Source organism: Rhinolophus sinicus, chromosome 7, assembly GCF_057876585.1.
Source record: "Rhinolophus sinicus isolate RSI-liver-muscle chromosome 7, RSI-T2T, whole genome shotgun sequence".
NCBI classification, from domain to species: domain Eukaryota; kingdom Metazoa; phylum Chordata; class Mammalia; order Chiroptera; family Rhinolophidae; genus Rhinolophus; species Rhinolophus sinicus.
In genome coordinates, this window is record NC_142507.1 from 51,696,629 (window position 1) to 51,709,402 (window position 12,774).

At 53.6% G+C, this 12,774-nt stretch overlaps 1 protein-coding gene across 3 annotated transcripts; it reads left to right on the forward strand.

Annotated features, from left to right (window-relative positions):
- The first annotated feature begins 1,025 nt into the window (after positions 1 to 1,025).
- On the forward strand, positions 1,026 to 9,770 carry PLEKHO1 (pleckstrin homology domain containing O1). 3 transcript variants are annotated; one of them, XM_074319025.2, is made up of 7 exons: positions 1,086 to 1,198; positions 1,864 to 2,010; positions 5,698 to 5,816; positions 6,321 to 6,461; positions 7,187 to 7,291; positions 7,631 to 7,732; positions 8,779 to 9,603. In XM_074319025.2, the coding sequence occupies exons 3-7, from the start codon at positions 5,775 to 5,777 to the stop codon at positions 9,481 to 9,483; spliced, it is 1,095 nt and encodes a 364-aa protein (XP_074175126.1). In that variant the 5' UTR covers positions 1,086 to 1,198; positions 1,864 to 2,010; positions 5,698 to 5,774; the 3' UTR covers positions 9,484 to 9,603. The 3 variants fall into 3 exon arrangements, with proteins under 3 accessions (XP_074175125.1, XP_074175127.1, XP_074175126.1); XM_074319024.2 differs by lacking the exon at positions 5,698 to 5,816 and having other exon boundaries at positions 1,026 to 1,198; positions 8,779 to 9,770; XM_074319026.2 differs by lacking the exon at positions 5,698 to 5,816 and having other exon boundaries at positions 1,077 to 1,198; positions 7,136 to 7,291.
- Positions 9,771 to 12,774: the final 3,004 nt, after the last annotated feature.

Genomic DNA, 12,774 nt, shown 5'->3' on the forward strand with positions numbered 1-12,774 from the left:
TATGTATTGAGAAATAAAACGAAGTTACTAAGCTGTTGATCTGTGGCTCTAAGCAGATCTAGTGAAGGAGGAGCCCCCAGTCAGGGCGGCCGGTGAACACTGAGCCCTTCCCTCCCGTTGAGTCCATTAGGCAGACAGGATGGGATTTTTCCCTGTGGTGCGGCGGGGAGAGAGATCCAGGTAGCAGGAAGTTGAAGCCTCACCTGGAGCTGATACTAAAGCCACTTGGTATAACGGACCCCACTTTAGAGACAGGGTCCTATTACTGCCAGCACTTACGATGCGTCTGCAAACCCCCCAGCCATTCTCAGCCTCACTTTCCTCTCTGGGCCATGGAGATCATAACATCCACCTACACTTACGGTTATTCTCCTGAGTAAGAGGCTCCAGTAAGGCCCAAGGCTTTGTAAACTGCCAGAAGTGTGTATTAGTATTAACGCTCTCCCACTGTGTCCCCCTATGCACAGATGCCCTCCAAAGCATAAAACTTTTCTCCATCATCTGACCTGCCTAGGCCACTGTCTCTCCCACCTGGGGACTGTGAATTCCAGACGACAGTTCCTGGTGACGCGCCCTCCCAGCTCGCGCGCTTGTTGTTGTTTTGGGTTGGGAGGGAGACGATCTCCATCTAGGTTATCCCGGGGCTTCATAAACCTCTGTCTATTACCCGCTCCATCTGTCTCCGCTGCACCCTCGGCAGGTCCCGCCGGTCTGCCTTTCCTGGCCCCACCTCTCGCTCGGCCGTCAGTCAGAGTCTGGGTCTCGGGCTGGGTTTGGGTCTGTCTTCTTCACCCTCAGTGAGTCAGAAACAAAGGAGGGTGGGGGGAGCGCACGAGCTCGGGCTGCGCGTTTCGCCCTTTACTCTGAACTCGCAACGTCAGCGGCGCTGGATGGAGTCGCGGGGCGCGGGCCCGGCCGCTCACAGCACGCGGGGCCCCGGGAGTGGCGGGGCGCTCGGGGGACCGGGCCGCGTGGGCGCCGGGATGGAGGGCGCCGAGGGGCGGGGAGCCAGCGTGCGCGTGTGTGCGAGCGCCGGGGAGGCCGGCCCTTAGTGTAACCAGAGCTACAAAGGAGGCGAGTCCTCCAGAGGGAGGGAGGGCGGAGCGGCGGCGCCGGGGGCATCTCCGCCACCCTCCCCGGGAAGGAGCCCCTGGCCGCGGCCCCCGGAATGATGAAGAAGAACAATTCCACCAAGAGGGTGAGTGCGCCCGCCGGCCCCGCGCCCGCGGCCGACTTTGTGCTCGGGGGACCCCGGCCCGTCGGGGCTGCCAGTGGCCCGGCGCCCTGCGCGAGCCCCCACCCTCCCGCCGATCCCGAGTGCCCCCCGTCCGCGGTCCCCCCTGCCCCCTGCCGCCGTGGGCCCGACCCCGCGCGGAGGCACTGGGGGGGGCTTTTGTTTGTTTACTTGGGTAGGGGGTGTCACTTGGCGTAGTTTTCGCCCGACCCCCAGCCTCCCGTCCCCTGGGTGACCGGCAGCCGTGTGCATCGCGCTCTGCGGCGGCGAGGAGACAATGAGAAATAAAATAAAACGCCGTTAATCCGGCGCTGCGAGGACAGAGGCTGGGGGAGGGGGCGGGGGCCGGGTGGCAAGCCGAAGGCCACCTCGGCTCAGGCCCCTTCCTCCCGCGGTTGCAGTTGTTTATTTGGGCGGAGGGGGAGGGGAACGACGAGGGAGAGCCCCTCCGAGCGAGAACCTCTTAGGAAGTGGGGAGTGGACGTCGGGCTCCCGGACTCCAGCCTTCGGCGGGGCGGTCCCCGGAAAGAAGGGGAGAGGGCGACGGAGGAGGGTCGCGAGTCTCGGAATGGAGAGGAGGAAAAAAACTGATCACTTAAGCGCCCGTCCTTCTCTTGCCCCCGGGGCAGGGGCCTCAGGATGGAAATCATCAGTCTGCGCCGCCGGAGAAGGTCGGCTGGGTCCGGAAATTCTGCGGGAAAGGGATTTTCAGGGAGATTTGGAAAAACCGCTATGTGGTGCTGAAAGGGGACCAGCTCTACATCTCTGAGAAGGAGGTAGGTGCCCTTTGCCTCCAACTCTCCCTATTTTCTTAGCCCCCACTTTGTCTCTCCACAAGGGGGTTATCTACCTCTAGTCTCCCCCGTAACTCACCCCCCATTTTGTTGGGAAAGCAAGTTCAACAGTCGGGTTGGTCTCTAGCCCATCACAGATCTGCAGAGAAGGTCACCCTTTAGTGAGAAGACCTGAGTTGGCATTAGAAGTTGAGTATGCATCTTATTTAATGACTTTTCTTTGCAAATATCTGACTACGAGAACCCCCTCCCAAGATGTCCCCAAGGTTCTAAGTGTCCCCTGCTATCCCCTACCCTATCCTGGCCTCTGGCTGAGCGTAGATTTTTTTCTTTGCTGTTGCTGCTGAAACACTCTGTGAACAGCAGCTTATTCTCCACCTCTTCCTGTCCCCCGACCCCAGCCCAGCTAGCCCCCCCTTTCCTGTCTCTAGCAGGGGCATACACGGGTCATAGCAGCACAGCTGCCCGGAATCACAGAAAACACACATGCAGCCTTGGGTCAGTCTCATATGACCTCAGGTAGAGCATCTGTGAGTGGCAGACAGTTATTTTTGTGGAAGCCAATGAACCGGGATGCTCTGTTCCCCCACCCCCAACTCCACTAAAAAAAAGAAGCAAGAAACTCATTCTTCACTCCCTGCCCCCCACACTTGTATCTGAAGGGAGAAAAATGGAGTTATGGACCCCCGTATGTGTCTCTCTGTCTTTGGCTCTACAGTTAAAATGAAAACCAGTCTACACTGGGTCAGAACCTGAGCCCAGACCACTGAATCCAAACTGTTCTCCCTTTTATCTGCTGCTTGGGCTCAGTAACACGTAGTAATACTGAGAAATTGCCCTTCCATGGGTTAGAAGTCACTCTGGCCCCTGCGTCTGTGCCGGGGCTGCAGAGCCTGGGACACAGGCCTGTGTTCCCCTGGTAGGTGGCCCCCCCTCCCCCAGTTCCTTGAGTCCTCACAGGGCTAACTGGCAGGTCCTCCCTGAGTTCTAACCTCTTCTGCTTTCTGCAGTAGACTATATTTAGGTAAATAAAGCCTTTTATGGTATCGAAACAGACCCACAAGCAGTGTTCATCTGAACCGAACATCTCCTGACACAACTAGGGAAGCACTAAGCCGTGCCAGGGCCAAAGAGATCCCTCCTCAGGGTGTCTAAATCTTGCTGTTTATGCTAAGCTGAGAACTTGGTGATGGCGTGAGGTGAGAGAAGACTGACAGGAAGATATATCTTTAAGGGTCACCTCTGACCAATCCCAAATCCTACAGAAAGTTTTTCCACAATTTACTAGCTTTCCATTAAAAAACAAACAAACAGCAAGTGTCAAAGTGTAATCTCCTGTCTTCCCTGAACTTCATGGCAGGAAACTCTAGTGAGCAATCCTGGAGAACTTCCCACACATCAAAGCAGAAACCTGAGAATGTAAAAGGTAGACAGAACAAGACATTTTTTTCTTGTTTGTATCTGTCCAAAGAACAGACAGAGCCTGGGGGAGCCTGGTTGGTCCTTGTTTGGAGAGGAAGGAGTACCGAGAAGGCGAAAGGATGGAATGACCTCAGCCTAGGATGCCTGGTGGCCTATGAGTCAGGAGCATCTGACTGGTCCCGGGGCCAACTGCCCCTGCTGAGAAGGGCCTAGGAGAAGAGGGTCAGAACCTATTGCGTTTACTCTTCTTTGGAGCCAGTTTGCATGCGTGCTCCAGTGGGCTTGGGCTAAAGGTCAAACTGACAGAGAACTCCGGGCTTTATTCTGTCCACTTCCTCAAACCTCCAGAGCCAGGAGAAAGAAGTCAAGATTTAGAACAAGAAATACAGAGTGTAATGTTTGTCATGTACGTGTTAATGCAAGAAAATTCCTAACCCTCTCCCCTAGAACGTGCCAGTCTTTTTTGTTAGCTCCCCTCACATAGGCAGGTCTCCAGCAAAGAAAGCCTCTGTATTTGTTGTTAATAATTGCTTTCCTCATCCTCAGAGGGCACCTTATGGACGTGGAGTTGATGTATAGGGAGCCCTCATGGTGGAAGAAATTGGATTCTGGGCATCTTTTTTGGCCAGCGTGGGAAAAATCCCTTTCTGTGGGCCAGGGACAAAGAACCAGGGGAAAGGAAGGGTTGACTTTGGAAGATGGGTAATTATCAATGAGACTTTGGGAATTAGATGGGGGAAAGCAATACAGTGAAGACCAAGGGTCTTGGAGGTGTCCATCTTCCCTGGACCTGGAATATACCCGTCCTGCTGCTTGCCTTGCACCATCTCCTACCCCTGCCCTTCAAGGGCTAAGCTCTGTCCATGTCCCCTGCTCCCCAGAGCTCCTTATCAGCTGTGTCCAAGCCAGAATATCTCCCTCCCCTTCCTTTCCCTTCCCTTCCCCTAAGGAAAACAGAACAAGTAACTCTCTTCCCCTGGCTACATACACACACCCAGCACTTTCCTCTCCAAGATTTCTGGCCTCTGCTGATAGTCTCAACTCCGAGGAAGGCGGGGAGAGGAGGAGTGATGCATCACCCTACATCCCTGCCCACGTTTCTGGGAATTGTTCTCAGACACCCCTTCCCAGCATCTTGTCCACTTCCACCCACAATCCTTCAAGGCCCCTGGTCCCTTCCCAGTCCAAAACCAGGGCGCCCTGAACAGGGGAGAGCCCTGGAGGAGCCTTGTGGAAACGGAGTGGATCTACGAGCAGCCATTCACCTGAGTGGGGCTGTGTAATTGGCTCTCCTCGTCTACATTAAACCCCCTGGATCCAGCAGCAGCAAGTCAGATCAAGACCAGCGGTGGGCTGGGCGATGGAAGAGAGAACCACTCCCCCACTTTAAGGCTGACGAGAACCAGGAAGCTAGATGAAGTCACCTCCACATCCATAATTCCTATTTCAGAGCTTGGCAAGTGGGGACTTTTTTGTGGAATAATTCCAGTCAGGGAAAGTAGACGCCTTCCAAGGAAGATGTGGGACTACTTATATCTGTTTAGTTTTAACAAGACAAGTGCTGGTAGTTTTCATCTCTTGTCCTAGGGAAATGGGACCAGCTCCTTCCCAGGCTCTTCCAACCCCGGACTCAAGCAGGGAGGGGTGAAAGGGATTTCTAATCACAGGCTGCTTCATCTGGGCCAGCGACTAAGTCTCTGCTCCTTGCAAGGCTTAATAGTCCGTAAGCCACAGCTTCTGAGTACCAGCGCTGTGGGGCTACCTTAGGGGAGAGGAGAAAAAGCTCCACGAGGTTGAGAACAGACCTTGGAAGAAAGCTAACAGGATGTGCTTTGTGGCACTCAGAGAATGCTGGCTGGAGCTGCAGGCTGTAGATAGAGTTGTGGTCTCTGGTTAAACACTCAGCAAGGGAGTTAAGAGCCAAATGCTGGCTAAATCTACTGAGGGTAGAACCAGGGTGCATATCTATCTGATACTGCAAGCAGGAAGGGCTAAGTTTAGACACAAGGAAGAACTTCCTGACAGTAAGGGGACTTAGGCTCTCAAAATGGAATCATGGAAAGAGGTAGCAGAATGTTTTTTTCCGAGTCTGAAATTCAGTCCTCCAGGGAGAGTGTAAGTGCATCTTTGCCTAGAGAGAGGTGGATGATTGAACTGGCTCTTCAAGCCTGGGAGAGCTCAGTGGGGTTGTCACAGTACCTTGGCAGGGGAGGGAGGAGAGGTAGGAACCACAGGTATGTTTTTCAGCTTCTCTGAACAGACTGAGCCGCAGAGGACCGCTGTTCCTGTGGTGCTGAAACTCCTGAAATGAAGGAGGTAGCGAGATGACTGTCTTTACACCAGCATATATTCAAGGAGAGAGCCAGGTGGGGGAAGAAAGCAACAATGTGACAAGAGAAACATGACACGGGGAAGCCAAAGGCAGCCCTTCATGGCATCCAGACACTCCCTGCCATTGGCCCTGCCTTCATCTACCCCTCTGGACAATCAGGGCCACCGGGTCTTGCTTACTTCAGGATGATAGGATTCACCTGGTAGCTGTGTAAGCCGTATCTTTCAAAGGACAAAGTGGGGGTCATGGTAAAGAGAGACATAGTGGGGCTTTGGAAATGGTGGCTGAGGAGAGGAGATAAAGGGTTTCAATGGAAACCCACCTGAGGAGTCAGGACTTGGGGGCTGCCCCAGTGCTGTCCCGTTTGTCAGCCCTTTGTGGCCTTTGTGGCCCTTGGGTAAGACAGCCCTTTCCTGTTTTGTCAGCCCTCACCTCTCCTCAGGCTTCCTCTGGTTCCCAAGATGGCTCTAAACTAACAATTTGGGGGAAGGGACTAAGTAATTTTATCCTCCTCACCTCACTTCCAATCCTCCCCTAGGTGAAAGATGAGAAAAATGTTCAAGAGGTGTTTGACCTGAGTGACTATGAGAAGTGTGAGGAGCTCCGGAAATCCAAGAGCAGGAGCAAGAAAAATCATAGCAAGTTTACGCTTGCCCACTCCAAACAGCCCGGGAACACGGTACGCTTCTCCTGGCACTTGGGCCACTGGGACACCGATGGTCAGGAGTGGGGGGCAGGGAAAAATGCCTCCCCTCCACACTTCTGTCTTTCTGTCTGTCTGTCTCTCTCAGCTCTCTTGACTCAGAGGCCCTGAATTACTGCTGTCCTGCCTGCTTTTATTATTTAATCTGGGAATACTGTGGCTACTTCCTTCTCTCCAGGCAAGCCAGCCTTTAAACAATAATTCTCCCCCTCTCTCCCTCTCTCTCTCTCTCTCTCTCACCCCCTCCCTTCCCCCCACCCTCCTTGTGTGGACACATGCACACACACATCTCTTGGGAGAAAATCACTTTTCCCGGTACCCTGATAGGTGGTTGAATTTCTGAATCTAATTTTTCTTGTCTGAGGGAAGCTGTTCCTATCACATTCTATTTCTTCAAACATGTAAAGATCTTTATTTCAGTCCCGTCCTTTACCAAACCTCCCCTAATTATCTCCAGTGCCATATTAATCTCCACTGCCCTTCTTAGCTCTTCCCTGGTCATTTCTAAAACAACCTGCAGGCCGTGGCCTTTTGCAGGTATAGAGGCTGGTTTCCTTAAGGTGTGGGTGATTCTGGAAGCGGACTCTGTCTCCTTCAGGAGCAGGGTCTAAGAGAATGAGATAATAATTTCTTATTTCGTCACTGTCAAGGTGAGGCACCAACTCTAAAACCCTGGCTGAAACGAGAATCTTCCCCCACAGGCGCCCAACCTGATCTTCCTGGCAGTGAGTCCAGAAGAGAAGGAGTCATGGATCAATGCCCTCAACTCCGCCATCACCCGCGCCAAGAACCGCATCTTGGATGAGGTCAGGGGGCTCACGGTGGGGAGAGGGACGTGGGGGCAGAGGGAGCAGCTGTGACCCACTAAAGAGGGAAGGTTATGGCGTGGGCCCCATTTACTTTGTCCCCCACCAGCTCCCTTTGGAAAACCCTCTTTCTGCCCTCTTAAGTCTTCTGACAGCTCTTTCCCGACTCCGACACAGGGGCCAGCCTGGGGCCAACTTGAGGATACCCAGTACGCCCCTTGCCCTTGGCTTTGCTCAGAAGCAGGTCATGCAATGGGCTGATGTCCCAGTCCAGGCATGTTCACGCCCCGGGGGATGCTGGGTTGGGACAGTCCCATGACTCACAGTGCTTCTCTTCAGGTCACCGTTGAAGAGGACAGCTATCTTGCCCACCCCACTCGAGACAGGGCAAAAATCCAACACTCCCGCCGCCCTCCTACTCGAGGACACCTAATGGCCGTGGTATGTGAGACTATAAGAAAGTGACAGTTGCTGAAGGGCCTATTCCATGTCCGTCCATCTCAGGGCTGGATCTCGGAGGGCCCACCAGAGGCCTTTGTGATAACCGAGGTCCAAGGCTGGGAAGTCCCTCCCCCCGGAATCAGGAAACCAGCCTGGTGCCTCCAATTCAAAAGTGCTTATTCAGCATGTACTGAGATCAAAAGTCCCTGCCCTCAGTAAATGACTTTTCCTTTGGGGAAAATGAGATATACCCACAGAGAAAGTGAAAAGGCAGCATAAGTGACTGTCTGGTGACCAGCTGTCCCACAGGTAGCAGCATTAGTTCCTCAGGAGATCAGAGAAGGAAGGATCACAGTGGGCCCCTAATACCACAGTGGTCCTCTCCTTCTAAGTCTGTAGGGAGAGAGGCGGTCAGGGATGGAAGAAGGAACAAGGCTTTGGAATCTGACAGACTGGGGTGGGCACTAGCCTTGCAGCTTAGCCGCTGTGGGTCCTGGAAGCTGCATGTCTCCCCCTGTACAGTGGGGCAGTGATCTGCCTGCCGGAGGGGTGTCTGAAACAACATATGTCCCCTGCATCTCTTGTTTTGTATTACGGAATTCTGGAAATGGGAGAACCAGTTGTATTACAAGGCCAGGGGTTCTGGGTTGAGGTGTGCGGCTCCGAGGATGCAGACGGAAAGGGACAGTCATGGAGCCGCATGCGGCGTCCTGTGAATGCCAACCCCGGGGGATGCTCAGAGTCCACAATACAGAGGAAAATGAGAGCCTTCAGGAAGCTCTTAGTAAAGTGGAGTATAGGGGAAACAAACAGGAGAAGTGATTTTAAATCACAGAAAAATAAAAGAAAAAGAAGTTCCAATCATTCTCTAAGGAGTAAGAAATAGCGACTGGAGTCGAAGGGCACCTGGGGGAGGGCGGGCGGGCTTCTCATCAGGGAAGGCATGCGGAGGAGGAAGCCACACCGCTCTCACCTCCTCAGGCGGTCACTCCTGAAACGCCAGCGCATGGCACTTTATGCCCCTCACTGCCCGTGTCCCTCTCCAGGCTTCGACCTCCACCTCGGATGGGATGCTGACCTTGGACCTGATCCAGGAGGAGGACCCTTCCCCCGAGGAACCCACTTCTTGTGCTGAGAGCTTTCGGGTGGACCTGGACAAGTCTGTGGCCCAGCTGGCGGGCAGCCGGCGGAGGGCAGACTCAGACCGCATCCAGCCCTCCTCGGACCGGGCAGGCGGCCTTCCCCGACCTTGGGAAAAGCCAGACAAGGGGGCCACCTACACCCCCCAGGCACCCAAGAAGTTGACCCCCACAGAGAAAGCCCGCTGTGCCTCATTGGAGGAGATCCTGTCTCAGCGGGACACTGCTCCAGCCTGCACCCTCCCAGTGCGGGCCGAGGACCCCCAAACCCTCATCCCACCCCACCCGGGGCAGCTGTCCCGGATCCAGGACCTGGTAGCAAGGAAACTGGAGAAGACTCAGGAGCTGCTGGCAGAGGTTCAGGGACTGGGAGATGGGAAGCGAAAGGCCAAGGACCCCCCTCGGTCTCCTCCCGATTCTGAGTCAGAGCAGCTGCTGCTGGAGACAGAGCGGCTGCTGGGAGAGGCGTCGTCGAACTGGAGCCAGGCGAAGAGGGTGCTGCAAGAAGTCAGGGAGCTGAGGGACCTGTACAGACAGATGGACCTGCAGACCCCCGACTCCCACCTCAGACAGACCACCCAGCACAGTCAGTACCGGAAGAGCCTAATGTGAAGGAAGGGGACAGGGTCTGGAACTTGGGGGCGTGCACAGACTCTGATCTCCAGCTGTTGCAGGATAAACCTTTTTTATTTACCTCACACAAAAAAAGAGAAAAAACCACAATCAAACTCATTGCTCTTGCTGATGTATGACCCTCCTGCACCCCTCCTTACCCCCCTCCATCACTCTGAGACCGAAGGTGCCTCCGATTTGAGGAGGAGGTGACCCCTACAGCAGTATTAAGAAGCTTTCCCCTGGCTGGAGAGAGAGGCTAATAAAGGCACAGTGTGACCATCCCACACAGCCCACCCCTCTGAGATGTACTGGGGAGGGTACTGCCGCGCCCAGGGACATGTATAGGCCTGGGGGGGAGCAGGGGGGTCATGTGGCGTGTTTTCTCTTATGTCCCGATCCAGGTTTTCAATCTGAGGGTGGAATTTCAGCTGCCCAGCTCTAGCTCCAGGGTTGTGGAAGTCAGTGCCACCTGTCCCTGCTCACAGAAGTGAAATTTATCCCAGGCCTGAGGATTTGGGCTATTGGAGTCTCCTCTGCCAGACACTGGCGTCTCGTTCATAGCAGACTCTGACTGAGATTCAGCTGCCCGGCTTTCATGTTTGATGGGTTTCTTCCCTTCATCTCCCAGACCCTTCCCAACACTGATTCAAAGATATAGCGTTGGACGGATGCGATTGGCTTGGTCACTTGGCTAGGGGTCTTAGCACAGGGGAACCAAACTAAGAATGAAACTGATTTGTGATGCAAGCTGGGTCAGATGAAGGGGAAAACCGAACACGTGCTCAGGTTCCTCTTTCGGCCGAGCTAGGTTTCCTGTAGCCTCTCCCTCTCCTTCCTCAAACCTCTTCCAACACTAATCAAGCCCCGATTTCAGAGAAACTTCTGTATGCTTGTCCCACCACCCCCCGGGGCCCCTTTGGAGCTGCCAGGCTCCCCTGCATTCTTGTCTGTGGTAGATCCTACACAACTCATTTTGCTTGTTTCTTTCCTCTGAAGTTTCGAAGAAGAGTTGTGAAGGCGAGAGCGAAGATTGGGGAAGGGGGACGGCCTCAGGAACCAAGTCAATGAGCGGTTAAAACACTGCCCCTTGCTGGCTTCCTGATCTGCTTCCACAGGTCTCCTCTCACCTCCAAGAGCTAAGATCTTAGGGGTGAGGGGAGGAAATACGGACAAACTGCCTATAGAGCCTGGCCATGAGGCAGCCCTAACGTGACATTCAGGAAGATGAGGGAGGAGGGAGAGAAGGAAAATCCTCCAATTCCTATTCTGCTCTGACATTACTCTCGCAGCCCACGTAAGCAAGATGGCGGAATCTCTCCAAGCTAAAAGGTTCTGGGGAAGAGAGACTGATGCTCTTAGTCCCCACCTCGGTCATGAAGATTTCTCTAGATCTAGCCTGTCAGTCATCCAAACTAGCCTCTTCCCTAAGGAACACATATCCTCCTGAGGGAAGACTGCCACCTAACTGTCACCACCCCCAGGGTGTCCTGGGGTAGCACGTGAGGGAATCGGTCTCCAGACTTCTGTCCTCCCAGCATGCTTCACTCTCCCAAATGCTAAGCATGGTCAGCAGACCCACCCATTTTCTAGGTTACTGAAATAATAGTGAAAAGTCTAGGTTAAAACAATACTTTCTTTTTTATAGTCTCCATCTTTATTACTTTTATTTTACCAGCATTTTCCCTTTTCTCTCTTTTCCTTCCTTGTCGCTCCCACATGATGAAGAACGACATAAGCAAGAATGGCATGTATACCCCAACATGCCAACTGTGGCTCCTGGGGAGCTAGAGGATGGAGACAGACACTGGGGAGGAGATGACAGGCGTCGGGAAGCAGAAGAGAGACCAGATCCCAGGAGGCCAAGAGCTGGGCACTGGGTTCCCAGGGTCTTCGGGCACCAGAGCCAGCCACAAGGTGGCAAAATGAGCCCAGCTTTGGAACCAGACAGATCTGGGTTCAAATTCTGACTCGCTATGAGGCCCTGGGCAGGGCACACGCTTTCTGGGTGTCAGTTGTCTCACCTGCAACAGGGAGAGTTACTGTTGGATGGGTAAAGACAACCTATGGAAAATGCCTGACAGCTGATAAATGGCTGTTGGCACTCAGTGAAGGGCAGCGGTGGCTGCTATTATTAGTTTCACTCAGTGGGCGATGAACAGCGAGCTCAGGTGGCAGGAGGACGGCCTGAATGAGGCCTATGGCATGGGGTTAATCACTCACTTTGCTCTAGTCCGGGAGCTGTCCGGCCCACAGGCTGTGCCAATAACTGCTCCTTCTTCAAGGAGAAAGGGCCAGGTGCTGTGCTCAAGGCTAGAGATAGAAACGGGGGAAGCGTGATCTCCTGTCTTCAAGAATTTCAGAGCTCAGCACAAAGCCAGGCTTCCCACTAGAAAAAATAGCTTAAATTGTACCCTGACGGTGGGCTGCTGGCCTGATTTCTGTTAACAAAGAGTGAGCCCAGGCATTATGACTGCAGGACAATAATGCTGTCACTCTAGCTTTCACCCTCCTCCCAGCACCTCTCTTTCCTCACTCCATCATTCCAATTTCTTTGCCTGCACTATTTCCCTTTCTTCTGCCCACCCACTGTGCTCTGGGATAAACGGGTAGGTTGAGTGGGGGGCATGGGGGCAACTTGCTGGCTACACAGTTGCCAACAGACACTTTTCAGGATGTGTATTTATTCGTCCTCCCCTTCTCTTTCCCAACAACTCTGCTGTAGTCTCTTCTTACACAAATGAACTGGAAAAGGGAAGCTCTTCAATGGGGAGAGGAGGACATCCAAGACGCAGACTTGAAATGGGGTGAGGGGTAGAGACAGGTAAAAAATGAAATGCCATTTCATATGTCATTGACATTTTCCTCAACTTCTCCTGTTCTTCCTCATTCAGTCGTTAAGTGGAGGTTTGGGGAACAATCCTGATCTTGCTCCATTGGGAAGAATGTCTGAGGTGCTGACCTGGAAAGCTGATGAGTCAACCTGCTGCTTCCCTATTTCCACAGCATAGCTGTAGCTTGTTTAGAGTGAAAAGAAAAGGGGGAGACCTCACAAGTTCCTCTAACTTCTGCTCCAGCCGTCACAAGCCATGCCCTGCTAAGCCTAGAGCGCTAACCCTAGGGAAATAGCTCTTGCCCTCTCCCCCAACCCCTCTGCCGACAGTAAATTCTGCCTCATTTTCCCCAAAAACCATTCCCAAAGAATCTCTCCCCTTTCTTAACTTCACAGGCAGGCAGACCAGCCCCATTTTATACCCTCCGAGCTCAGCAACAGCCCCCTCCCCCTTCTCA